This window comes from Desmodus rotundus, chromosome 7 (assembly GCF_022682495.2).
Source record: "Desmodus rotundus isolate HL8 chromosome 7, HLdesRot8A.1, whole genome shotgun sequence".
Classification (NCBI taxonomy): domain Eukaryota; kingdom Metazoa; phylum Chordata; class Mammalia; order Chiroptera; family Phyllostomidae; genus Desmodus; species Desmodus rotundus.
This window is the reverse complement of record NC_071393.1, coordinates 19,948,668-19,976,349: the sequence shown is the minus strand read 5'-3', so window position 1 is coordinate 19,976,349 and position 27,682 is coordinate 19,948,668. Positions and strand designations below refer to the sequence as shown.

The following is a 27,682-nucleotide window of genomic DNA, read 5'->3' as shown; positions in this document are numbered from 1 at the left end:
AGTCACAGCAGGCTCTGGGCAAGGCACCGAGGAACAGAGAGAAGACCCAGTTGTCTCCATGATCTGCCCAGCGGGCTGGGGGAGGACAGAACCAGAGGAAGTCGCAGATGGGCTGCAGGGCAGTGCTGCCAGGGAGGCCTGTGGCAGGAGTTTGCTGGTGTAGAACCTGCGGCAGGCAGGAGAGGAGCGTGTTCAGGTGGAAGCTGTGATGTGTGGAGGAAAAGCTGGTGGCCTGGAGAGGTCCTATCCACCACACCAGGGTGCTGATGCGCTGAGAACTGAACTCATCTGGCAAACCTGTAGGAAGTGCAGCTTCCTCCTGCCACACACGTAGACCCAGGAGATGGGGAAGAGCCCATCCTGACAGGGCCTCCCTCTCCAGGCGCTGGGGCCAACTTCCTGAACCTCACAATGAGCTTTACTTGGGGCTGAAGTACTGCCAACTGTTCAAAAAGGAGCTCCTCACCAGAGAAGGTACTCTAGCAGGCCGGTGACCACCTGTCACCAGGTTGGGGTGTGTTTCCAGGTGATATCCCTCTAGCCTGGGGAGTGTACTGTGTGCTCTTGCCCCTGAGACAGGCTTTTGGCCTTCTACTTTCACTCAGCAGCTCTGACCTTGGCTCCCACACCAGAGCTGCGCCCCCAGCAACTCTCTCCCCGGAAGGGACCCAGTACTTCCCGGTGCTGCAGCCTTGGACAGGCTGTGAAAGGAATTGAGGCCATGGCCACAGGAACAATGCACACCTTTTGTAAGAGGATTTATTTCATTTGCCAAGAACATGGGGTCAGAAAAGCCCAGCCATAGGGAATCTTATCACTAGAACCAATCTCACAAAACCTTATGCCTCTGCTCCCTCTCCAGCCCTTGGGAGCCCTCAATTACTCAAGCCCCTGCCTGCTGGGTAGGCGAGGGCCTCACCCTATCCCCTCCCTGCCCACAGAAGGGGGCTTGATATGCTTCAGCCCCCTCACCCAGGTGCCAGTCCCCAGGACCCTTTGGGAAAGGACACCTTCTCAGCCCAGCAAGGGCCAAAAGCAGGGAGGTCAAGACAGCTGGTGACAGTGTACCCTGTCTGAGCTGAGAAGGAGCGGGCCTGGTAACCCTTTCAGAGGACCAGAGCCTTCCCAAGCACGTCCCCCTGCATGGTGATCCATGGCCAAGATCTACAGAGCCCCGCAAATACCTGCTGCAAGCTGGCAGACAGGCTGGTGTGAAGGAAGGGTGGCAGAAGCCAGCCAGCAGGGGGTGCCAGAAGGAAGAGTCTCAAGGCCCCAGGGTAAAGTGCTCTGGCCTGGGCTGCCCCTGGAGCTCCCACCACGGTTCCCTTCCTGCTCACACCAGCCCCAGAGCCCTAGTCTTCACTGGAGTTGTCGAACTCCTCCCAGTCAGACACACTCATCACCTCAGAGGCAAAGTCCGGGTCGGCCTGGCGGTCAGGGGTCCCACGGGGCGGCTCGAGGAGCAGGGAACGGGGCAGGGTGAGCACACAGGCCGCCAGGCCCGAGATGGAATTGTCCAGCTGGGGCCCCTCCTCCCAGCAGTCCTTCTCCACGTCATAGATGTGCACGTAGCCTGTACGGCTGCCACGGTTGTGAGAACGGCCACCCAGCACATAGATCCTGTTGTCCAGCACAGCAATGCCGGGCTCACCATGCCCCGCTGGGAGCGGGCAGACAGATGACCACTGCCCAGATGCGCAGCTGTAGCAGGCCACCTGCAAAGTCAAGGCTGGAGTATAGCCAGGCACCTACTGGGATGGGACTGCCATCCTGGCCCAGGCCATCTGGGCAGGGCAGCAATCTTGGCCAGGCCCTGGGTTCACACCAAGGCTGAGGGGCATATGGGCTGTGGACACACCCTGCTCCCCCGGGGGGAAGGGTTTGGGGCCAGTGTCGAAACACTCTGTCCCATCTCCAGGGCCCGCAGTCAGCCTGTGGCCCCAGGAACGTGGGCGTTTTCCAGCTGGCATGCTGTCATTTTCCACGGCCTGGTGGTACTGGTTCTCCTCCCTCCATAAGACTGAAGCTGACTGAGGTCACAGATCCCATGTAATATCTTTGCCCACCCCCCACAGTACCCCATACCAGGGGGAAATGCAAATAAAATGCAAATAAAATGTGGAAATAGCCGCTTGCTAATAACCATCAATGTTCTCTTGTTTTCAAAATTATCTCAAACAGTAAACAAATACATGGAAAAATGTTTAACCTAATAGTAATTTAAGAAATGCAAAATAAATAGTCAGAGACAAATTGTCTGACCAGAAACCGTAACCACAGACTGTAACACCCAATGCTGGTGGTGGTGTAGTGAAGCTGTTCTGTGGGGCCCTTGTCTACAAGGCAGGAGAAAAGCAGGTTGGCAATATGCACTGGAAGCCACGTGAATCTTACCTTTTGACTTAATAATCAGTTTGGTTTTCCAGCTGTGGTAGGCAGAGAACTGGCCTCCCAAAGAAGGCCATGTCCTGATTTCTAGAACTTGTGGTACTGGACATGGCAAAAGGGACTTTGCAGACATGGTTAAAGGCTATGGACATTGAGATGGGGAGGTTATCCTGGATTTTCCAGGTGGAACCACGTAGTTGCACCAGCCCTTGAAAGCAGAAAGGAAGGTATGACAGGAGAGATGAGAAGAGGGACAACCTGCCGTTGTTGGCTTTGAAGGTGAACGGGCCCTGTGCCAAGGAATGCAGAGATCTCTAGAAGCTGAGAAGGGCCTTCAGCTGACGGCCAGTAAGGAAACAGAGACCTCGGTCCCAGAGTCACAAGGAACTGAATCTGCCAACCCCGAGTGAACAAGGACATGGGCTCTCCCCGGGGGCCTCTACAGAGGAGACACCCTGACAACACCTGGATTTGACCCAGGTGTGACTCACGTAGCACTTACAACTTACAGAACTGTCGGAATACACTTGCGTTGTTGTAAACCGCTAAGCTTGTGGTGAACTGTCATGGCAGCAGTAAGAAACTAATACACTGCAGCCCAGTAGGTCTCGCCACTGGGGGGCCGGGGGGAATACTGTTAAAATAGATAGCTGAGCCCCACCCCCAGAGCTTCCTCACTGCATCTGCGGTGGGGCCTAAGAATCTGCATTTCTAATGCATTCTAACGTGATGTGAATGCTGCTGGTCTGGGGACCATACTTTGGAAACCACTGTTCTAGCCTAAGGAAATAATCCAAAATACCCGACAAGCTGTCTAAAGCAAATATTACTTATGATGTTACTTGCAACAGTTAAAACTTAGACCAAGCCAAATGACACGCCAGTCTGACAGCATTTCACACAGCCGCAGAGGTGGGGGGTGAGGGGCGGCTGGGAGGGTCAAACATTAACTGGAAAACACCCACGATGAACTTCAGCCAGAAGCAGCAGGTGAGGTTCTTTAACTATAATTGGGTGGAAATCATGAATAGGTAGAAGGACTAAAAAACAGAGGCACAGGATTGGATTAGGAGTGTTTTTCTTTGCCCTTTTCCAATATTTAAAGGTTTTGAAATGTGGTTATATTAACTTTACAATTACAGTTTTTAATAATAAAAACAAGTGAAACTATTCTGTATCATACGGTATTGTTATATATTTGTCTAAACCCACAGGAGGTGCAGCACCAAGAGTGAGCCCTAACGGAGGCCATGGACTCTGGGTGATGAGTGTGTCACGGTGGGCTCACCGACGCATGTCCCACTCTGGTGGGGGGTGTTGACAGTGAGTGTTTATGGGAATGGGGGTATATAGATCTCTGTACTTTCTGTTCAATTTTTAAAGTAATTTTTTAGGGAATTTTAGGTTTGTAACAAAATTGAGAAGGCACAGAGCTTCCTGTATATTCCCTGTCCCCACACATGCGTGGCCTCCCCCAACAGCAACAGCTCTCACATGGGACACATTCGTTACAACCGATGAACTCACACTGACATGTGGTCACTCCAAACCCACACTCTACCTGAGGGCTCATTCTCGGTGCTGTACATTCTGTGGGTCTGGACAAATGTATGACATGCATCCATCATACAAAGTATTTTCACTGACCCCCAAATCCTCTGCTCTATCTACTTTCTGTTCAATTTTGCTCTGAAAAATAAAACTGTTTAAAATTTTCTTGCTGTGAACCTAAAACTGCTTTAAAAAATGAAAATTTTTAAAAAGGGGCACATGTTGCAAATAATTTTCTATCTAGAATGACTGGAAGGGACAGACCACCACCACATGTACAGGCAGCCCAGCCCCACTTACCTGGTGCACGTCTCTCCTGTAGCCAGCATCATTGTTGCTGCCCCCAATCACATACAGCTTGTCCAGGAGTGTGGCCATGCCATGCCAGGCACGTCGCACGGGCCCGTCGGCCAGAGCGTGCCAGGTGTTGCTGCCTGGGTCATAGCAGTGTGTCTCTTTTAGGTAGTCCTCGCCTCTGCGGCCACAGGTAATGTACATCTTTCCCTCCAGTGTGGCGCCAGCATGGGCATACACCTGCATGGGCCACCAAGAGAACAGGGGCAGGCAGGGAGGGGGCAAGAGGCCAGTGAGGGAGGGCAGCCAGCAGCCCTTGCCAAGGCCACTCAATCCCACAACTGCCTGACACCTCTTGGCTTCACCAATTTCCTCTTCATATTCTGATAAGAATGCTCCCTGGATTTTTGCCAGATGTACTGCCAGTCACCCACCCCCGAACTCTTCCTGATGGGGAATGATTCTATAGACCCAGAGGTGACTGGGAGCTTCCACAGGGGAGAACGGGATCTCTGTCTTTCCCTTTCCCCTAAAGGAGAAATCTGCATGGGGGATCTCAAAGAAAGCTAGGCATCATTTTCAGAGTCAAAAGAGAAAAAACTACTTCTGGGAACCCTTGACCCACCCTTAGTTGCTTCCACCTCTCCCCCACTTCCAATGGCTAGCCAGTCCTCCAGGCCTGCTGACCCCACTTTCAAAATATTTGTTTGCAAATGATATCTGATATGGTGAGGAAAAAGGCAAGATGCAAAAGTCAAAAAAGTCAAACACCAAGAGTAATCTTTAGTGATGGGTTTGTGTGGCAGAAGAGAATATACTACCCTACTCTTTTGGTCTGCAACCTTTCACGTGCTCTCCACAGTGCCCTGGTACCCAGCCAGCCCCCACCACAGGCACCCCTCATGCTGGTCCCTACTGCCCCAAGGACCTCCTATCTCATACCTACCCCAGGGAAGGCCCTCCTGCTGTACCATGGGCGCCAAGGCAGGGCACTTTTTTGGGGGGAGAGGAGCCCCATGGGGTATGCAGGCGCCAGGGTTTGGTCCTGGGACAGCCACTAGCACTCGGGCTGTATGGTGGCACAGCAAGCAGAGGGGGAGGTGGACAGAGTGGACAGCAAGGGTCAGAGCAGTGGGTGGGATACACGCCAAAGGCTCAGATCTTCGCCCATCAATGGTGGGCTTCTAGAGAGGTGGTTTTTAAAAAAATTCAACTCCATTTTGGTGTAAGTGTAGTTATAAGAAATAATACGGGCGCCATGTACCCTTCAGTCCAGACTCCCCAGTAGTTAAGAGTCTGTATAACCGCAGTAAAACGTCGCACCACGGTGTCAGGTCCTGACACCGACACTGCTAAGACACGGGACATTTCCGTCTCCACTAGGACCCCTCCTATTGCTGTGTAGAGCCACACCCACTGCCTTCCTGCCCCGAAACCCCTCCTTAACCCCCGGCAACCACTAATCTGTTCTCCATTTTGCCATTTCAGAAGTGTTATATGAATGGAGTCATGTAGTATATAACCTTTGGAGATTGGCTTTGTATGCCAAACCAGGTTCTCTCCTGTTGCCGCTCGTATCCACAGCTCACTCCTTTTTATCGCAGAGTAGCATTCCATGCTGAGTAGCAGCCACAGCCTGGCCACCCACCAGCTGAAGGACATCTGATTTGTTTCCAGTTACTGGCTGTTACCAATAAAGCTGCTATACATTTACCTAAAGAAATGTTTGTTTCTCTGGGGTAAATGCCCAGGACGGCAACTGCTGGATCTCATGGCAGGTGGAGGTTAACTTTTAAAAGACACCGTCAAACTCTTTCCCAGCACAGCTGTACCATTAGTCCCACCAGCAATGTATGCAGCGAACTAGTTTTTCTGCATCTTCACCAGCATTTGTTGTCACTATTTTTAATTTTAGTAATCTTGAGACATGGTTTTAATTTACATTTCCCTAATAATTAATGATGTGTTTTACCATCTCTACGTCCAAAATAAAAGTTGAGCATATGTATATGGTCTATTTCTGGATTTTCCATTCCGTCCCATTGACCTGTGTCTCTCCATCCTACATTACCACAGTGGTGATTACTACAGCTACGTAATAAGTCTTGAAATTGGGTAGATTGATTCTTCCCACTTTATTCTTTCAAAATTATTGGAGCTATTCTAAGACAATTTGCCCTTCTATATAATTTCAGGATAATCATTATATCCACAAAAACACTTGCTGGGATGTTGTTAAATTACTATGTCACTTTGGAAAGACCTGGTATTTTTTATTATTCGAGTCTTCCCATTCGTGAAAATGGTATGTCTCTCCACTTACTTGTATCTTCCTTCACTGGCATCTTACACTTTTCAGCATGTAAATCCTGCAAATGTTTTGTTAAGATTTCTACCTAAGCACTTCATTTTTTGAGCAAGTGTAAATGGCATTTCATTTTTAATTTCAGTGTCCATGTGTTTACTGCCGGCATACAGAAATAGTTATTGATTTTTGTACATTTACCTTACATCCACCCTGCAATCTTGCTGAACTCATTTGTGGCAGGATTTTGGGGGGGGGGGGGGAGGATAGATTGCTTCAGATTTTTGGCAATTTGTCACTTGTAGAGTCAGTTATGTTTCTTACTTTTCAATTTGCGTGCCTTTTCTTTTCTCGCCGTACTGCACTGACTCGAACTCCAGGGCTACGGTGAATTACGAGTGGTGAGAGCAGGCCTCCTTACCCTGCCCCCAACTTGGGGGAAAGCGCTCAAACCAGTCTTGGGCCATGAAGTCTAATGTTAGTGGTAGGATTATCGTAGATGCTCTTCACTGAGGAAATTTATCTCCATTCTTATTTTTTGAGTTTGATTATGAAAGGATGATGACTATTGTCAAATGTTTCTTTCTTCATTCTTCGTTGACAATATGACTTTAATATGGTAAATTACAATAACTGAATTTCAAACACGAAACCAGCCTCTCATCCCTATATAATCAACCCATTTGGTAATGATGCAGTGGTCTGTTTTGTTTTTTAATTCTATTTGCTAATATCTTGTTAAGGATATTCATGTGTATATTTCTAAGAGATTTGTCCCCCTTTTTTTAGTACTGTCTTTGTATGGTTTTCATATCAGGGTAGTATTAACTTCATAAGATAAACTGAGAAGCATTCTCTCTTTGACTATTTTCTAGGGGGAAAATCATGCAGAATTGGTGCTAACTTTTCTTTAAATGTTCGAGAGAATTCTCTAGTGAAATCTGGGCCTGGACATTCCTCAACAAGTATGGAGTTATTCAAATTATTTGCTTTGTATTGAGTGAGTTGTGGCGATTGTAGTTTTTTGAGAAATTAATCCATTTCATCTAAGCTGTCAAATTTACATGTGTAGAATTGTTCACAGTATCGCCTTACTATCCTTTTGATGTCTGCAGGGTTTGCAGCAATGCTCAATTTCATTCTTGATATTTTTGTGTCTTCTCTTTCTTTCTGGGCACATTTGTATGGGTGGATTTGAGGTATAGTTTGGAGGTAAGTCTTGCTAGAAGTTTGTCAATTTTATCGCTTGCGAAAAAGTTTTTAAATTTTCTCTACTTGTTTATCTGCTTTCATTAATTCCTACTCTTCTCTTTATTATTTCATTTCTTCTGCCTGATTTGGGTATATTTTGCCCTTCTGTTTCCATGTTTTTGAGGTAGCAGCCTAGATTACTGATTTGAGATTCCACCCCCCCCCCCCCCACTGCTAATGCAAGCTCTCAGTGCTACAAGATTTCCTGGCAGACCAACTTTAGCTAGGTGCAACAAACCTTGACATGTTGTCTTTTCATTTCATTCAGTTCAAGATATTTTTATTACTTCCCTTTGACCTCTGGATTATTTGGAAGTGTGTTGCTTATTACTTTTCAATGGTCTGGCTGGTTTACTTCCAAACTATACCTCAAATCCATCCATCTCCTTCCTTCTCCAACAGCCTCCACCCTCTTCTCTTCATAAGCATTCCCCATGCTTCCCCCTCTCAGAATGAACTGTGAAGTCCCCTCCTGGCCTAGAAAGTACCCTCTTCCCTCAGTCTGCCATCTCTTCAAATGGACCTTCCCCAAACAGTCTACCTAGATTTGTCCTGCCAGATTCCCCTCCCTGGGCACTGTTTAGCTCAACTCCTTCTTAATTCCCTCATTGCACTGACCACAATTGGCAATTATTTTATAGATTTGTTTAGTGGTTAAGAGTGGTCTCTCCTGCTGGGCTGTAAACACCATGGAGGAGCCACTGTCATTTCTTATCACCACTGCATCCCTAGGTCTTGGTATAGGGTAAGTTAATAAATAGTTGCTGAATGAATGAATGTGTAAAGGAAGGAAGGAAGGAAGACTGGCAGTCAGGGAGAAGCTGATCGAAGGCCACCGCTGCCACTCTGTGGCCACAACGGAAAACTGCGGCTTCCCACATAAAGACCCCCATGGGCCTCTGCCCCACACACCCAGAACAGACCCTCTCCCTCCCATCTCATACCCTTCCAGAACCGAATTCAGGAGTTCATTCTCATCCACCATGTCTCAAGAAGCCCTGGTATTTCCTGTGCAAAATCTGCTCCTTTCTCCAAGATGGACGTAGGGAGTATCTCTCTAGATGGGCTTCCTTCCCCGAAGATGAGGAGGAGCAAGGAGCATGCCAACTTTCCCTGCCTGAAAGGAACCATGGTGAGAGACCCTGACTTTGGAGAGAGGCTGGACCCATCAAAGAGGTCCCTAGCCCCCAAGGGTCAAAGTCTAAGGCCCTGGGGGACTGGGGAAGGGTGAGAGATAAAGAGGGGAGGTATGGAAAGAGGTTCAGAAAGGCAGGAGCTCTTGCCAAGGTCCCAGAGCTAGTTCAGTGGAGTCCTCAGCAGAGGCCCACACATCCTCTGTGCCACCCTCTCCTTCCGAGGTGCTCAGGGATCCCCAAAGGTGTGTAACAGGTGCTCTTAAAATGACAATGCCTGTACCAACAGGGTGCACACTATGCTCTCAGAGGCCGGGACCTGGAACGTGAGGGATTAGCAAGTCCTTCCTCTGGGCTCTCATGTCTGATTTTAGGGCAAGGGTCCAAGTACCCCAAAGCCACAGGACAAAAGAGAGGGATCTTCCTAAAGCACTGCCTTTGCACAATGAACCTAAGTTTAGACATCTCCCAATTGGAACAAACCAAGGTACTGTGCAGGAGGCACATGATTAAAAAATAATAAAAATTTAAAAAATACAAATTCTTAACTGTTTGGCATTTTAAAGGCCCACCCTCTAGAGGGCCTAGAGGGGAAAAGTGTGACACTTCTGAGATTTCATCTCTCCTGTTTAACATCTTTGGACACGAGCTGGCTCATCTCAGCTTATGCTAAAGGACAGATGAGGGGAAGGTTTCTGTCTACATTTGAACTTCAGAGTTAAAGCACTCCCTGGGGCCATGATGGGAAGACCAAGAAATGGTGAGATTCTAGGGAACGAGGTCTGGAAGCTTGATGAGGCTCTCCCAGGCAGCTGGCCGAGTCGCATGGGTCCCCCATCCTGCTCTCAGTGCAGGGTCTTTGGAGGGATGTGGACTCTACTCGCTGGGACTGATTGCCTGGCCTGGCCTTTGGCTCACTCGATACACCCCAGAAAGGAAAGCAGGTGGGAAAAGGCCCCTTTTGGAGGGGCTTATTTACCTCCCTCTTGAGCGGGGCCACATAGGACCAGGAGTTGGTGGCAGGGTCATAGCGCTCCACAGCATTCAGGTCATTGTGGTAGTCACGGCCCGCCACCGCGTAGATGTACCCGCCCACGACACACACACACAGGTCGGCGTGCTCCTGCTGCAGAGACTGGGTCTGGAACCAGCGGTTGTGCCGCGGGTCGTACCTTGAGAGGACACGAGGACAGCACATCACTGACAGGTGAGACAGCACCTCCTGCTCCGCCCATGTTCCCTGAACCCTCCCTTGGCTGCCTCCACACACCAGCACACACCCACTCACAGCCATGGCAGCCGGCAGCTATACACCTGGGAGGTGTGGCCAGAGCGTCTTGGGTTTCTGCCCACGAAGCCAGTCCCTTTCCAGGTGTAACCTCTCCTGTGGTTTCTAGCCCACCCTACTATCCACCCCAGGCTGCCCAAGGGCTGTTCTTACAGCCCTCTCTACCTCACCTGTTTCACCTCATGGTCCCCATGCCCCGCCCCCATTCATTCAGGACAGCCATGAACCATGAACAGGTACAACAGCCTCCCGGCCTCCAGCCAACACTAACACACCCTCATGTGTGGTCTGCTCAAACCTGCCATGTGCACAGTGCCCATACCTGCTCACCTTCATCACAGCCCACCCCTTTATCCTCTCGTGCAATTCAAGCTTGGACAACCTCTCCAGCTGGGTTATCCTTTCCACTTCTCAAGGTCTCCCTCTCTGCAAGAGTCGGGGTGCTATCTCCCACACTGGACTGTGGGCACCATGAGAGCAGGCCTCTCTGGGATTCCAGGCTGGAGGAGTTAGCCTGGACTGGAGGAGCACTGCTGGGCCAACCAGGACAGCAGGCACAAGGAGAGAAAAGCTGACCTCTTCTGAGCTACTGCTGAGCCCCAGCACCATATAAGCACTGTTACCTGTTACCACCAACCTTCGTAAAAAAAAAAAAAAGTCTAGCCCCCAAGCAGCAGTTTCATCCTGCACTTTGCACAGAGTCCATCCCACTCCATCTTCTGCCTTTAAAGGGCTTCAAATTCTCAACCTAGGTGATCTCAGCCACTCCAGAACAACTAACTATAACCCTTACTTTCTCCTGAACTTTGGACCTACAACTGTCTCTATCCATCTCCACCTGGCTATTCACCTGTCCACTGATCCCACCCTCACCAGCAAAGTTCCTGCTCACGCTCCAAAACCCTATCATTGTAGCCCAGGCCCCTCCTAGCCCAAGTCCACACCCACCTTTCCAGCACTCATAGCCTGTCCCAGGCTTGTCCCACTTTCCAGGGGTCTCCTACTGCCTCTACCCCTTCTACAGGCCCCATGCGGGGCACCCAAGCAGGGGTGCTGTTTGGGTGAATAGAGATAATCACAGAGCCTCAAGTGGCCAGGGCCCCGTGAGCCTGAGGCCCAAAGCCCACTCTTCCCCTGACCAGCATCTGGCCCTTTTCCCTGGGCATGTATCTACCTAGGCACCTGCATTTCAGCTCCTGCTCCTGGAGCTTCCTTGCTCAATGGCCCATGCACAGATATAGCCTCTTTCACGTGAGTTTTTATTTCTCCACAGGAAGACCAACTCCAAAGAGGTAAGTCAAACTTCAAGTGGTTCAGAAGAAAGTGAATAAAGTTTTCTTTGGCCTGTGCCATGTACTGGTCAGTGAAGAGATAAGATACATCCTTTACCCCAAAGCACAAGTTAGACACATTCTGCAGCCATTTCTTCCTACCCACGTCATTTGGCCAGCCCCTCCCTGCTCGCCAGGAATTCCAGGAACTAAGGTGTCTCACTAGTCAGGGCCAACAGGAGAGACAGACAGGCACCTGGGTCACACACAGATGCAGGCTCGAATCCCAGCTCTGTCCCTGTAGCTGGGTGCATCCCAGCTTTTACTCTTGGCATTTACTCTTTTACTCTTCACTTAGTTTCCATACCTGTCCAACGAGGTGATGTCATCTGCCTAGAAAAGCTATCATGAAGGATCATAAAGGACAACATGCAAAAAAAGGATCCTTGTTAACCTGAGAGGAGTTTATAAACAACTAAGGTTCACATCTGTATTCCTAGACCTCAGCATTAGCACCTGATCAGGGTGGCCATACACTGTCTGCTGAATAAATTAACCAAGGGGTAAGATTACCAGCAGTGAAATAATTTCTTCACTCTACAAATATGTACTACCCAGCCAACAGGTACCAGGCACGGTACTTAGTGCTGGGGATCCAGAGGGAAACTCAGGACGAGGGCCTTGCTTTCCATTCGAATGGGAAACAAGCTGAAGAGAACAGAGTGAACTAAGTACTCAATGTAATTCAGGTAACACGCACACACAAATAATAATAAGGTAAGAAGAGAGAGCGATCCATCTGCAGCAGGAGCTGGGGAGAGAAAATCTCTCTTATGGAGATAAAGAAGGGCCTCCTGAGAGGGTGGCATTTGAGACATGAAGAACCAGGGGCATAGCTAGGTGCAGGTCAGGCCGGGAACAGGCAGCCAAGCCAGTCCAAGGTGTCCCACTCAGAAGCCCTGTCAGCTGGCTGGGATGGTACCTTCTACTGCCTTTCCTATGCACGCTACCATTCATGTACACATCTCTTCTTCCCGATTTTTTTAATTCCTCTTCTTTGACTGAGTGCACAGCTTCAAGAGGGATGCATATGGAGCAGCGAGGGAGGAAGGGGACATGTGCCTAGCCAGCCAGATCAGCCGAATCAACCCTGGCGACCAATGGGGTGACAGACGTTGCAGCCTGATCGCCCTCACATCCTCTACTTCCCTATTTTGAGGCAAGCACAGGTAGCATCTTCCACTAGAGTGAGACAAGAGCTTCCAGAGGCTATGCTTACTTCCTTCTGGTCTCCTGCATACACAGCTTCCCAGGCAGAGTTCACTTGGATTTGTGGTTTCAGATTTAAGGAAACACACACACATATACACATACAGACACATGCCATACATCAATAATTTAAAGGTAACCACAGTTTTGCCGATTTCTTACCTTCCCACTGTGTTCTACATCCCACATTTCCTTCTTTATTGGATTAATTTTCCACTGTGTCAGAATAAATCCCCAAGTAATATTCTTTTTCTAATAAAAATAAACTTATTATTGCATATAAGGATGTAATCAGTTTTAATCACTTTAATGCAGATTTTGGATCATCCAACTGCACACTCAAAAGTGAAATCTGGAGTTGGTACAATTATGTTCTGGGGTCCTTGTTAAATTCAGTAGACTTTTTCTTCAGTATTTCCATGACTTAAGCATTCCCATGACTATTAATGAAGTCCATTACAATTAACACATTTTTTTTGAAATATACTTTAAAAGATTAAGAGTCATGGGAATGCCCAAGGCAAAAAACAAGCTATTATTCTAGGTAGGGTCAGGGCATGTGGCAACAACATGAGACCAGCTCCTACAAGATAAGGTGCGCAGTCAGTGTTCAGAAGCCCAGAGAGCAGCTATGAAAAGGCGCAAACACAGACGGTGGACAACATAGAAGCAATCAAGGAAAGAAAAGAGAAACAGTGGTATCTTGGAGGCAAAGACAATTTGCTCCAAATGAGGTAAATTTTTATATAGTTTCTGTACCAATGCTTTCAGATATAACCTGCTAAGTCCTTAGTACCTTAAAATGTAAACCCGAATTTACTGAAAAATCGTGTTTCCTTATATTCTGAGAGCCTAACTAAGGGTTATAAGGCTGGTGAAGTATGGAAGGGAAGAGGGAAGAGAACCAAACTCTTAGATCACTCAAATTAAGATCCATCTTCCATCTGGCAGCTTCAAGATTAAGGAAACATTTGCTCTGTAGAGATGACAGACCCCAGGGCCCTCCTTGCCACCTCGCCAGATGCTCTGAACCCGAGCCCCTCAGTGACGCTGTTCCCTCCAGGAAGGTCTCCCAACCCCACCTGCCACCGTGATCCAACTTCCTGACTGGAACTTGAGGCTGTGATTATCAATCACTGAGCCTGATACTAGCATTTTCCAGAGTCTGACTTGGGTCTCATAGCACCTATTCAAGAGGGGAAATTTAGCCCTGGCCGGGTAGCTCAGTTGATTAGAGCACCCTTCTGCTACACCAAGGATGTGGGTTCAATCCCCAATGAGGGCACATACAATAACCAACAACCAATGGATGCATAAATAAGTGAACAAAAATCAACATTCTCTCTCTAAAATCAATAAATTTAAAAAAAATTTTTAAGAAACGGAAAGGAAAATTTAGACCAGCCTTGTGTGAAACTGCATGTAATAGGACAGACTACGGGCCATCCTGTCGCCCTGAAGCCTCCCAGCAAGCAAACAACCATCCTATCATGTGCCGAGGGCCAGAGACCACAGCACTTGGGAGACATCTGCTTCACAGGTCTGTGGGTCGCTCAGCAGGGAGATCTGGCCTTGCTTCTCCAACTGGGAAGCTGAGCTCCCTAAAATAGAAACTTCGAGGCTTAGCTGGACGGAGGCTTGAACCAGGTGCTGCCACACCCACTGAGGATGGCATCTGGTGAAGGCATTGTTTCCTTCTTTTGGAATCCGCTGTGCTCCTGTTTGACCACAACACGCTGCCAGGCGTTGGGTCTGATCAGTTTAACAAAGGTTATCACTTCCTGGAGCTCGGAAAGAGATCAGAGCTGGCTGAGGAATGGTTAACTCTTCCTCAGTCCTGGTCACCATGCTTCTGAGAGGCATAGCCAGGCCAGACCCCACCCCCACCCCAGAAGATAAAATCATGGACATGAACTTGGTCTGCACCTAGCTCACAGATGCCAGAACAGTTGGCAATCTCTCTCTCTCTCTGCAGTGCCATCTTTCAGCTTGTGCAGGGCAAAAACTTCCCACAGGCACCAAATCCCAAGAAATCAAACCAAACTACAGTGGAGAGGGCTCTGGAAACGTAACGGTAGCTGAGACAGTGGCGATTTACCCTACTCCCCTTGCTCTGCCCAAAGAAATGGGTTTGTGGGATCAGTCTTAGAGACTGACAGAACTGAAGACCCCTATAGACCATAGCAGTTCACAAAACCCCCTCCCAGAAAATTGCCTCCTCCAGGGACCTCATGCCTAACACGTGGCTGATGATGGGGTAGAGGGTCGGGGTAGGGGTGGCGAGTTGATATAAGACTCAGCAATGCCTGTCAGCCTCTCCTGTTCCCCTGGGGGAGGACACACTTGGGGGAGCAGCAGCAACAGGATGCCATGCTCCACCACTGGCTAGTGGTCAGAAGAGCAAAGCAGACAGGGAAAGGGAAGCTGGGATGAGACATGTCAAAGTTCCAGAATGCACAAGATGAAAGTAGCAGCTGCCTGTCCAGTGCCCCCTGCTCCTAGGTCCCCTCCTTCTGAGGCCCAACTATCCTTTCTGCCACGGGCTCCCCTCCTCTGTGCTCAGCAAGTGCAGAGTCGCAACCCAGCCCCTCACTGACAAGAGAGCAGGGTATGTATGATCCAGGTTAAGTGTACTTTTGAGAAGGGGACAAGAGCGAAAGAAAGCATTCCAAGTCCCCTTTTATGTCACTGCCATCTGCACTCTCCAAAATTAACCTGGAAATCTATTCCACAAACAGGGCTACCCCAACAAGCCAAGATTAATATAAATGGCTGACTGCCTTCGACAACGGTGATGTGCCCGTGCAGAACCCATTCCCTAGCCAGCCCTGAGCCCACAACTCCTTCACTAGAGCATAACCCGCAGACAGAGGTACTGCCAGGGGCCCTTTCTTACCTCCAGCATCGGGATTCAGCACGGAATCCCTGGACGTTGTTGTCCCCCCCAATCAGGTACACGAAGTTGTTGAGCACCGCGATGCCCTGGTTAGACATGCGGGGGGCAAGCGAGGCAGTGAAGTGCTTCCACTCTCCCAGCAGGGGGTTCAGGTACTTGGCCTGGTCACTGAGGACAGTGGATGGTGTGGAGTGAATGCCCCCGAAGCCCACAACACACTGGAAGTCCGACCGCAGCTCCGTGTGTGGGCCCTGCAGGCTAGGCTGCAGGCTCTCGTTCTGGTGGTACATGAGAGCATTGGCTACCGTGTCTCTCAATGGGCTGGGGTCCAGCTTGTCGTGTAGCCGCTGGAGGACCTCGGCCTCCATTAGGGGAAACCGCACAGTCTCAAGAAGCTTGGGGGGCTCATGCAGTGAGATCTGGTCCGCCTGCACTTGCTCCGGGGTGTAATGGTAGAGAAGGGCGCCCTCATATACCTCAGTCTCACAGGAGACCTCCAGGCGGTTGCTGCTGAGGAGGGAGTAGACCTTCTCCAGGGGAAGCTGGCGGTACTTATCAGTCCTCGAGAAGGCCACAAAGTTTTTGAGGATGTAGGTGTCCAGCTGCTTGGTCAGGCGGCTTAAGTCAAATAGCTCTGCCAGCCGGTAGACATCAAGGATGTTCTCCTCATCTACCCAGGACATGAGGAAATCACAGCAGAAATGGATGATTTCTGGGATCTGTGAAGAAAACAAGACCCACTCATGCCCGAGAAATGGTGTCTGGGCACAGAAGAGAGCCACGGCAGTTACATGGCTTACGAGGCTGTCATCTGAAGCAGGGCCCCCCTCAACCGTCCCCAAACTTCCTTGTAGCAGAGGCTGGTGCAGCCTTTTTCCCCAACACCAGAGACAACTGGGGCTCACTGCAGGAGGACTGGGGTTTAAATCCTGACTCAGAAGTGATCTGTAAAATGCTCTTAAGCTGAGACTGAGTTTCCTCATCTACAAAACAAAGATAAAGTGGAGAGGAATAATTACAAATGACACCACGCACAGGAACTCCCTGGCACAGAGTGAACCCCTAATATGAGACAGTTACCTTTTAGATCGAAAGTACTAGATCTCCAGAGAGGGTGGAAGCTGTGCAATGGCCACCATGTCAGCTGTCCCTGGTTTGGAATGCACCCGAGACCCCCACCCTGACCCCCAGCTCTCTAGAAGACATTCAGCTCCTTTCTCCTGCCACAACCCCCTCAAATGAAGGCCCAGCCAGAGCTTCAGGCTCAGGGAACCCATCTCCTGCCCCAGGAGAAAGGCCCAAGTTACCCCCACACTAACCACCACCAGCAGGGCATTCCCAAACACCCGCCCAGCACCCACCCTGGGAACTGACTCAGAGTTCTTGAAAAGCTGAAAGCCATCCTGCCCAGGCAGAGGCCTGCTTGACTCAATATCAAGGGGGCTCCCAGGAGGCCTACGACTTACCTTTCCCAACTATGCAGAAGACCCAGGGGGTTGGAAGGAAGGCAGGAGAGAGGACAGCACTCAGGTGGGAGCTTAGAATTGGACTAACAGGGTTAGAGGGAACACTGTGACTACATCGCCAAAGCAGAGCAGGATAACGGAGACAGAGGGCAGAGCTCTAGGGGAAGCTGCCAGGGTACTGCTAAATTCTTTAGAAGTGTCCCCAGAGTGCTTTGCTAGGTCCCAAAAGTCTTCCCTCAACCATTTGTTTTCTCCCTTAGCCTGCACACTTCTGTTTTGCTTCTTCTTCCTAAAATACCACTTCTTTTTTAAAAAATATTTTTTAAATATTTTTTAAATTTATTTTTAGCGGGGAAGGGAAGGAGAAAGAGGGAGAAACATCAACGTGTGGTTGCCTCTTGCGCAGCCCCCACTGGGGACCTGGCCCACAACTCAGGCACGTGCCCTGACTGGGAATCAAACCAGTGACCCTTTGGCTCACAGGCCAGCACTCAATTCATTGAGCCACACCAGCCAAGTCTAAAATACCACTTCCGATTTGTCATGGGCAGGACGCCGAGGACCAGGTTCAGGGTGGAAGGTGAGAGCAAACTGCCCTCAGTGGGCCTGGAGAAGCAGCTCCCGAAGAACCAAAGCCTCTTCACAAGGACTGTGTTGCCTTCTCCTTCCTGTCCTCGTTGGAGCAGTGGACCCTCTGCCAGGTGGAATCTCACAAAGGAATCACCTCAAGCCCACCCACGAGAGGCTCAGCGGACAGAACTCATTTGCTGGGGATGACTCGGTGGGGGCAGTCTCGCTGAGATTCACACCCAGGTTCCTGGAGACACCGTCAAGAATCAAGCACAGGGCATAGCATACGGGGGTGGGGGAAGCCACCAAGAGCTAGTGACTACGTGAACAAACACGATCTGGTGAGCCTATGGACTTGGAACTGTTATGCCAAGTAAAACCTGCTTTAAAAACCATCACTGCATAAAAGCCCATAATATTAAAAATAAAACAAACAGAGCTGGGCTGCTCAGTGTGAAGTGGGAGCTCCTTCTCCTGTGCTGTCCCCCAGAATGGCCTTGGAGGTGCTAAGGAGCACTGGCCAAACCTCTGCCACAAGTGATCTGGGGAGACAGCAGGTCTCTGAGCTGATGGGTGGAAAAGGGAAAGTGGTCTTTTGAAAGATGGTTTGGTATTGGTGTGCATGATGGATTCCGAGGAGAGGAGGCAGGGGCCAGCTGGAAGGTATGAATGGAAGGCGAAGATGAGGACATGGAAACAGAGAACAGTAATATTTGTTAGGATGACCTGTGCAAACTTGGACACGGGGAACGAAGACAAAAGGGCTCAAGGAGAGATGGAGGCTCTGGCAGATGGTCGTGGAACACAGAGCAGGGAAGCAGGGACGGGAGCGTGCAGTGGAGAGGAGACAATGCTGGCAGTGCGTCCCTGGGTGGAGAGCCGAACCCGGGACTTAGGTGTTGCAAGAACCTGGTGAGGGTTTCCAAAGCAAAAACAACAAGGATGTGAGGACAGAAGAAATTTCTGAATAAAAGAAGACAGGGAAATTTTTCTGTCATAAAGGCCACCTGGCTCATGTCCACCTACCTATCATGTCCAGCCAGACAAGCCTTACTCAAACCCACCAACAGGCAGGAATTGAGCACCTCCCACCCACCACTCTGAGGGTAATGGCACGGGGAGCACACGGTGGGCCTCCGGATGCCCTGAACAGGTTGGCTTGTCTGTGACTTGACTTTCTTCTGACTGCCCCAAATGTGCTCTGATGTGAAAGAAGTCAGGATTCTGAATGCAGGGTAGCTGTCTGACAGACAGCTCTTAGAGCAAAGCGTGTGCAGGCCCAGCCTGTGTAACTTCACCAACATCGTCAAGCGTCAATTCAGTCTTTTAAAATTTAAACCACACTTGTCAAAGCCTCAGAAAACTTTTTGAATTCTGTAGGAAAATAAGTATTTAAAGTTCAATAACAAAGGGAAAAGCAGTTTCAGAGGTCAATGAGACCAAGGGAGAGGACAGGCAGAAAGGGCGTAAGTGGCAACACTGGGGGAAGTTCAGCTACGCCCAACGCAAGCACCCACAGGATGTCACAGGCTTGGCTTCGGCCACTCGTTTACATGCAGGACCCTTTTAGTAGCAGGGAGACCCAGAAAGAGGGACAGGAACCAGCAGAAAAGCAGAGGGCAGAGGCAGAGGAGGAACCTGGATCTGAAGACCTTCAGAACAGCCCTGCTTCAGTGTCCAGAGCTGGTCCAGCCAAGCACTCCCTAGGAGTCTCCACCCCACTCCATAGTCTCTCTTATCCTCCCTGCCTGACCCACCCTCATGCCACTGCCCAGCAGGCACTCAGGGAAACCACACCTAGGAATGGGTCTGCCTTGCTGCAATGAAGTAAGCCTCACCTGAAGCTGGCAGGCGGCAACCAGCGTCTCCTGGACATTGCTCAGGCTGAGCTCCAGCTCGGAAGTGTATATGAAGTGTAGAATTTGGCACATGGCATTATAGGATACGCCGTGGATTAGGACTTCTTCCTGCTCCATTTCCTTCAATCCCCCAGCAAACATACCTCTGCAAAATGAAGACACGAGACTGGAGTTATACTAATTGAGACACCAGCCCAGGCTACAAAGAGCATGAGCATCTGGAGCACGGAGCTGGCTGACCCAGCATCAGTGTGTGACAGGATACTGGCTCAATCTGGGCACTGAGTCATCCCACAAGAGGCACCCACAAACTCCTGCCAAGTCTAGGTAGCCATCCTAGAAACTGCCCTGTCTCCTGTTTCCTGTGCCCCAGGGAGTTACACGTGAGCCTCCTGGGGGCAGAGGTCACGTCTGGCTTGCTTTCTGCTGCATCCTAGTACGCTTCCTGGATCACAGCAGCAGCCCAGAGCATGTTATGAAAGAATGAATGAATGGGAAACAATAAGTCATTCCAGTCACTATATACTTACTGCCCCCTACTAAATGCCAGGTACCAAGCAAGAACAGAAAAGAAGTAATAAATAATGTGCAAGATTCCTAGTGTAATGCTAGGGAGGAAGACAAACAACAAAGAAACAAGGTATTTCAGATTGTGGAAATGATGCAAAGAACTCAACAGGGCAACGGATCGAGGAGCGCATGGCTGGGTGGAGAGCAATGGGGGCAGGGAGGGCTCACTCTGAGGAACTGAGATGGGACTGAGGGCGCCTCACCAGGCAGGGGAGAATGTTCCATGTGGAGATGAACACCCAAGTCCCGGGCAAGAACAAGCTTGGCACACAACCAGCCCGGGCAAAGAGGAAGTGAGCTAAAGGTATGACACAGGGCCAGGTCCTGCTACCCCCCAGGGCAGGGTAGAGTCTGGATTGAAATCCAAGCATAATGAGATGCTATCGGGGAATTTTACTGGAAGGTGATATGAGCTGACTGACTCTTCAAATTCGAGTGCTACTGGTCAGAATGGAGGGGCTAAGGAGAGGCGAGAAGGTTCCTCCGAGCCTGGCAAGAGCCACATGGCTGGAAAGCTATAGTTGAAACTACCCTGAGAGGAACTGGAGAGAACATGCCAACAGACTGAATCTAGCAGAACAGAGAAAGAATCAGGCTCCTGACCGGGGACATGGTGCAGCCAGCCGGGCAGATAGGGACTCGAGAGGAGCAGGGTCGGAGAGGGCAGTGATACACCCCTGAGGCATTCTGGTGGAGAGTTAGTTGTTCAGAATGAAGAAGCTGCTGGTCAGGGTAGGAATCAGGGCTAAAATATGGCAGTCAGGAACATAGAAATGATAGAGTAGCTATTTTTACACTGTTTATTTTTCCACTAGGTTAATACACATACGTAGTAGGAGACTTAAAATACATGAAAGGGGAAAAGTGTCTCTCCCTCCTTTGTGCCAGGCCCTCAGTTCCCCTGCCCAGGGCGGCACTGTCACCAGAGGCAGTCCACATATTTGCACTGTTCCGACTTAATACACCTTGAAAATGGATCCTTATCAGTATACAGAGTGCTGCTCCTCTCCCTGTAAAGGTTATCATAATTGATTGAACCCACTCTTGCTGGGGTGCACTTGGGTTACTTCTAATCCACCACTTTTTCACCCAATGGGTGGTCCTATCCCCACAACATTTTGCTTATGTGACTGCAAGGATGAATTCCTACAAAAGCAATTGCTGGGACCAAGGCTTTATATACACTTACACTTGGAGAGTACTGCCCACACGCTATTAACCTTGTATGGGAGAAACCTTATAACCAACGGGACATATAATCTCATCAAATGTTTCAGAGCCGTTTCTGCATTCTTTTCTGAACAGTCCAGATTCTTTGCCCATTTTCTATTAGACTCTGTCTTGTTAATTCGCAGCAATCATTTTTGGATGAGTTGAATTTCTTTTTTCTACTTGAAATTTTTTTTTAAAGATTTTATTTATTTATTTTCAGAGAGAGGAGAAGGAAGGGAAAAGAGAGGAAGAGAAACATCAATGTGTGGTTGCCTCTCACGCACCCTGCCACAGGGGACCTGGCCCGCAACCCAGGCATGTGCCCTGATGGGAATCAAACCGGCGACCCTTTGGTTCGCAGGCTGGCACTCAAACCACTGAGCCACACCAGCCAGGGCAAACTTTCTGATTTTATAATATGTATTAATATAGGCAGGGCCAGTCTCGTTTCATTACCTTTGTTTTCCACAATTTACTGGTCACTGCTTGTTTTAAATTTGAACTTTAGAATCAGCTTGTGCAATTCCCCCTAATAAACCCTCTTGGTGTTTTTATTGGAAACATGTTAAATATCTAGGTTGACACAGACAGAGCTGGCATCTCTGTAATGGACATAGAAGGCCTGTCTCTATCAAGCCAGCCTCTGACTGTCTTCGGAGGTCTTGCATGGCCCCTCCCCACAGACCTGGCATACATGTGTCACGTTTATTCCTAGACATTTTATTCCCCATGCAGCCACCCAGGGCGCTTTCCCATACGCCAAGGTACTCCCAAGGAGACCATGGGAAACCCCAGAGGGTCAAAGGCTGAAACCCAAGGGGTGAGAGGGTGCGAGCCGGGAGGTATGTGGCCAGGCAAGGGCACAGGAGGGGTGACTCCACACATCACACAGCTCTGTGGACCATGTGTATACAATACAAATTGCCTGGCCTCGGCTGCAGCACCCCCAGGGACCATATGTCCTGAGCAGCGACCAGGGCTCTCGTGTGTGAGCTTCCAGCCAGCACTGCAAGAACACAAAGAGGAAGGGGGGCGGGGAGAGATGTAGCACTAAAAGACTAAGATTTAAAGCGTCAAAATATCTGTTAAAAAATGTATGTGTGTGTAGAGAGAAGATAAATATGGCAAAATGTTAACAATTGGTATTTAGGTGTTTAGAATAATATTCTTTCACCTTTCCCACAAATTTGGTATTTTTCAAAATGAAATGTTGTGAAGCCAGAGTAAAGTTGAAAGAAAATCTGTTTTGTACCAAGATATTATACTTATAGCAGAAAATTCATTTTATAAAGTACAATATTACAAGTAAAGCCAAGTATATCATCTTAAAAGAAAAGAGAACATGACCTAGAGATGAACAGCTAAAAGAAAAACAAACCCTAAGACCCCTTCTTCCCTCTTGCTGATGACCAAGTCGCCAAACAAGCAGTGGAAGCAGCTAAGGGTGCAGGGGCACCTGGCAGCTTCTGGCTGGTTCCTCCGGCCCAGTCATGTCAGCACCAACCCATCTGCCCAGTGGAGCGAGGATCACCTATTATTTTCCTTATGAGAACAGGTGTCTGGAACTCACCTGAAGTAATCACAGGATGCAGCCAGCAGGATGCGATGGGCTTCAATGTGTCTCCCCTCCACCACCAGGACTACATCGAAGAGGATGCCGCTGTCCCGAAGAGCCAGCAGCCCCCGGAGCAGGGCCTGGGAATGCTGTGTACTTCGGTAGGTGTTGTTGACACAGTGTGGGGGAGAGGGCTGCGTGGGCAACTTGCACAGCTGGGTGAACTCCTGCTCCTCTGCCATTCTGACCACCGTACCACACCTCACCACCTTGGCCGTCAGCTGGCAAGACAGAGGGGATGGGGAATGAGCCAGGGAGGAAACACACCACGTACAACTGACCAGCTCTGCTCCCAGCAGCACCTTCTGCTCACTGAGCTCCTGGTTCCTCCATCCAGCTGACCTGTGCTTTCTGTGTTCTTAATTCCCTCTCTCCTCCCACCACCTGTCCAGACTTGGGACCTTCTTTCTGATGACCTGTGTCCCTTCACTGCCAAGAGTCTTCATTCCACTTATCTCCTTCAGCACTGCTGTGAAACAGAAGGGTTCTGGAGACCGACCAACCTACACGGAAGCTCCCGCCATCTCCCCATGGACGCACCAAATGATCAACCTGAGCCTCAAGTTCCTCAACTGAAAAAAGGGAAATAGTAAAAGATGAACATAAAGCATCTGCACAGCCCAGGTTCTCAAGAGCTCTTCCTATCTCCCATTGAGAAAGAACAAAACTGAGTTTCTCCATGCAGAAATGAATGCATAAAAATGACAACAGGCATTTGGTTCTCTACTGAGGCACTCTCCCCAAAGTTGTCCTAGGACCATGAAAGTGGCTAATATCACCTTGAAGGAGGTGGGATCTTTGCCAAAAATAGCTAATGTGACCAACTGCTCTGTTTTCGCTCATAATCCCAGGAACATAAACGTAGTTACTGTAACATCAATCTCTCCCCCAATCTTCTTACTAAGTGAATGGCTTCAAATAAGTGACTTCTTTTTGAGCCTGTTTTCTCTTCTGCAAAATGGGGATAATCATAGCATCTACCTCATTGAGATGTTATGTGTAGGTGAATTAGATACTGAATACAACACATATGTACAAGGCCTTAGAGCAAAGTGCCTGGCATATAGTAAGTGCTCAGTAAAGGTAGTGGGTATTTTTAAAAATTACAACAGGCTTGAATGGTGGTCAGGAGTCCCAGGGAAGAGTCCAGGACCTGCCTTCTTTACCAAGGTCCTGAGATTCAAGATCACCTGCATCCCGTTTTAAATTCAGGGTTACCATCTAACATTTGAATCAGCATGTTTAAAAACACTGATTTGACTAGGAGGCTCAGAAACTAGTCAGTAAAACAAACCTATTTCAAACACTCTGGCCACACACTCCAAACCAACCAGAAGTGACCATGGACAGCTTGCTGCTCCAGATCAGGGAGCCGCCAGTCTTACACCACATGATGTAGCCACGCTTCGCACTCTCCAGACCACAGCCAGGGCCTGGGACATCTGCCTTCCACATATCCAGCTACACCACTATCCCCTCTGCTAAATGTTTCTTCTCAATACAAAATTTGCCAAAAAGAAGAGGCCTTTGCTTACTACTGGGGCTCAGGAGCACACTCCCCCATTGCTTCCTCCTCTTCTCCCAGAACCTGCTTCCCATACATACAACATGCTCTATGCTCCTCTGTGCTGGCCTCTCAGTAGGCCTCTGGCCACCCACTCCACCTTCCTTTTCACCCTTGCTGACCAACCTCTCTTGCCTGGAAATTCTGCCCTATAGCAACTCCTTCCCTCTTTTCTGACCTCTTCCCTTCAGCCAACACACCCTGCCAAGCCCACCCCTCTCTCCTAAGAGCCTGCCCTGCATTCCCAATCACACCTCCAACTCGTTCCTAATCCAGCAAGCTGCCCTCCCAGTTGGTCTAGTTTTGTTACTGGTATAGCCACCAGTTCCACGTGGAAAACTCATGGTCTCAATGACCTCTTTTCCTGTCCAGGACACACAAAGACAGCCCTATCAGACCCTTTAATGCCACGCCTCCATCTCAGCCCTTTATTCCTCCACAGCCACCACTTTGGGTCAGACCACAACAATGACACCCAACTGGTTTCCTACCAACTGCCATATCCTCCCCAGCTCCTCAAAAAGCCCCATAAGTGTGTCACCTGATTTCTCAAATGCTGGCTCCTAACCACCTCCTACTTGGGGCTCCCCGTGACATGGCTCAAAACACCCCTTCCCTGTAACCTGTCACTAGCAGTGATTCCACGGGACACTAGACAACAGAGCAAATGAGCAAATTAGAACACAAACTACAGTCAACGTGGAGGAATCGCAAAGCCACACAGAAAAAGAACAGTATGTTGCAGAGTATGTGTAGTACAATTTCCTTTACCAATAGTTTGAAAACACTACTATCCAATACTTCTTATAGATGCGTGTTATGGTATAAAACAGTACAGACGCTTTATGAGAATTCAGGGTCATGATTATTTCCAGGAAAGAAAAGGGGAATGTTTTTCTTTTTTCTTTTTTTTTTTTTAAAGACAAAATATTAGGTTATGATAGGGAGAGGCGGTATGTTACTATCTGGACTTTTTCTGTCACCATGAAATATTTTACCATTGAATTCTCAAACTTATTTTTGCATATGTAATATTCACGTGATTCAAATTCAAAAGGCACAAAATGGTACAGTATATTCTGAAATTTATAAATTTCCTTCCCGCCTAAGGCCCTACCAGATCCTCTCCCAGAGGAAACTACAATTCTTTCTCCAATGCCCCTCCAGATGGTACCTATGGAGTCACAGAATCTGTCATTCTACACCCCCCCCTTAATAGCTTTTGTATATAACTTCATATACCTCCCCCAGTCCACTGTATGGGTAAACGTATTTTACTGAACATCTGGGTTTCCCCTGTTTACTACTGCAAACAATTTGCATTGAAAATCACTGAGCTGTGCCACATACGCAGCAGTTACCTGAGGAAAATTTCCTAGATACAGAAATGCTGAATCATTTTAATTTTAGTATATGTCATTTTAATGGATATTGACAAAATGCCCTCCGCAGACAAGGTACCAATTTATTTCCCACCAGCAAAAGTATGAGAACCTGATTCCAATCACTGTTTATCTCACCAGTCGTGTTTCTTTTCTTTTGAATCCTCACCCAAAGACACTTTTTTCATTGCTTTTAGAGACGAACACTGATGAGAGAGAGAAGCACTGACAGGATGCCTGCCATACAGGGATCACACTCACCTAGACTGAGGATGAACCCACAGCCTAGGCACGGCCCGGACCAGGAATGAACCTGCAACCTCGGGACTGCACTCCACCCACACCAGCCAGGGCCAATAGTGTTTCCTTTTAATCTCTGTTGACTTCAAAGTTGAAAAACAGCATCCCACAGTGTAACTACATTTTGGTAATTGTGTAGGTTTTGGTGATGTCAATTCAAGTCATAAAAACTTAAGTCGAGGGCAGTACCTTTGTGATTCCTTCCCCACGCCTGTTTTTCTGAAATAAAGGTTCTGAAGATCTCACTCAGTGGCACCCTCCCTTCTCCTGCTGATTTTCCAGGAGTTACTCTATCACAAAGCCTTCCTTCCCGAGATTAAGTTCCTCCCGCCCCACAACATTCTAGTCGTCAGGAGCAAGCCTCCCCACTCCGTGCTGTTCAGAGCTGCAGAGGGGAGCAGAAAGCTTTATGTCCCAGGTTGGTACAAACTGAAGGACATAAAACAAATTTTATAAACTCATAAACGACAGAGTCAAAAGCATTTTTGATAGATTTTCAACTCGAACCATCTACTATTGAATAGGCACCTACTCCTCTGTAGAGCCCCCCAAACAGTTCCTGCCCTCAAAGAACCTCATCCCTTCGCAGCATGAAGCCAGGTCTGCAACAAAGGGAGAGGGGCACCTCAGGAAGAGGAGAGGGGAGAGAGGGTCCTAATTTTGCAGACGAGGAAGCCTTCCTACGGGTGCCGACTCCGCGGCGCTCTGGAATGTGACTCCCAGAAAGCAAAGTTGGAGCATCCCGACGCGCCAAACCTGCGGCCCTGGCCCGGCGCGAGGGAGGCCCCGGGGAGGAGCCCAAGAAGGTGGCGGCGGCCCCGAAGCTCCAGCCCGCCCAGGATTGGAAATAGTCAGCACTGGCAGCCGCAGTTTCAGCCCTGACAGCGCGATCTCCGGCTTCTCCCTAGAATAAGCGCGAGCCGGGGAGGCTGGGCTCCCTTGGCTACAGACCCCCGGAATCTCTCCCCTCCGCCCCGGCGCGCGGCTGAGGAAACTGAGGCTCGCAAGCGGAAGTCCAAGGTCACACCAGGTGGCGGTAGTCCAGACGGGCCCCGCCTGCCTGTTGCAGGACCCGCCCGCGCTGCGCCGAGGGTCGCCGCCGTGAAGGCCGCGTCCGGACCCACTGCGGGCAACAGGGCCGACCAGGGGCCAGGAGGCCCGAGGGCCCTGCTGCCACGAGGAGGACCCGGACCTCAGCGAGCGCCTGCCCCAGGCCCCGCCGCACCCGGGGGTCCAGCTCGCGGCGCCCCGGCCACGTCAGGCCCCGGGCTTTCCTCAGGCCGCCGCCCCCGCGCCTCCCGTCCGCGCCCGCCCCCTCGTCGCCGGGACCCCCGCGCTGCTCGCCGGGGCCCCGCGCCCTCACCCGACGCCAGCCCCCACGGCCCGCGCTTTCCCTCTCCCTTCCCGTTCGGCCCGCGCCTCGCAGCTCACCTGGAGCCGCTGTAAGCCGAGGCCACACTCGCGGGAGGCGGGGGCGGGCGGGCGGCTGCGGGGCGGG

The 27,682-nt window shown here is 49.6% G+C and overlaps 1 protein-coding gene across 2 annotated transcripts; it reads right to left on the bottom strand.

Annotated features, from left to right (window-relative positions):
- Positions 1 to 741: 741 nt before the first annotated feature.
- KLHL22 (kelch like family member 22) lies at positions 742 to 27,682 on the bottom strand. 2 transcript variants are annotated; one of them, XM_053928746.1, is made up of 7 exons: positions 27,616 to 27,682; positions 22,894 to 23,159; positions 19,521 to 19,686; positions 15,647 to 16,365; positions 9,902 to 10,094; positions 4,240 to 4,473; positions 742 to 1,715 (listed from the first exon to the last, which is right to left on the bottom strand). In XM_053928746.1, exons 2-7 carry the CDS (start codon positions 23,118 to 23,120, stop codon positions 1,353 to 1,355), a joined length of 1,902 nt encoding a protein of 633 aa, XP_053784721.1. In that variant the 5' UTR covers positions 23,121 to 23,159; positions 27,616 to 27,682; the 3' UTR covers positions 742 to 1,352. The 2 variants fall into 2 exon arrangements, with proteins under 2 accessions (XP_053784721.1, XP_053784722.1); XM_053928747.1 differs by lacking the exon at positions 27,616 to 27,682 and adding an exon at positions 27,548 to 27,583.

Coding starts and splice junctions, on each gene's coding strand:
- KLHL22 (XM_053928746.1), bottom strand. CDS start 23,120: ATGGCAGAGGAGCAGGAGTTCACCCAGCTGTGCAAGTTGCCCACGCAG. Junction 10,095..15,646: donor GCTGAATCCCGATGCTGGAG/GTAAGAAAGGGC, acceptor TGTCCTCTCAAG/GTACGACCCGCGGCACAACC. Junction 1,716..4,239: donor ACAGGAGAGACGTGCACCAG/GTAAGTGGGGCT, acceptor TTGACTTTGCAG/GTGGCCTGCTACAGCTGCGC.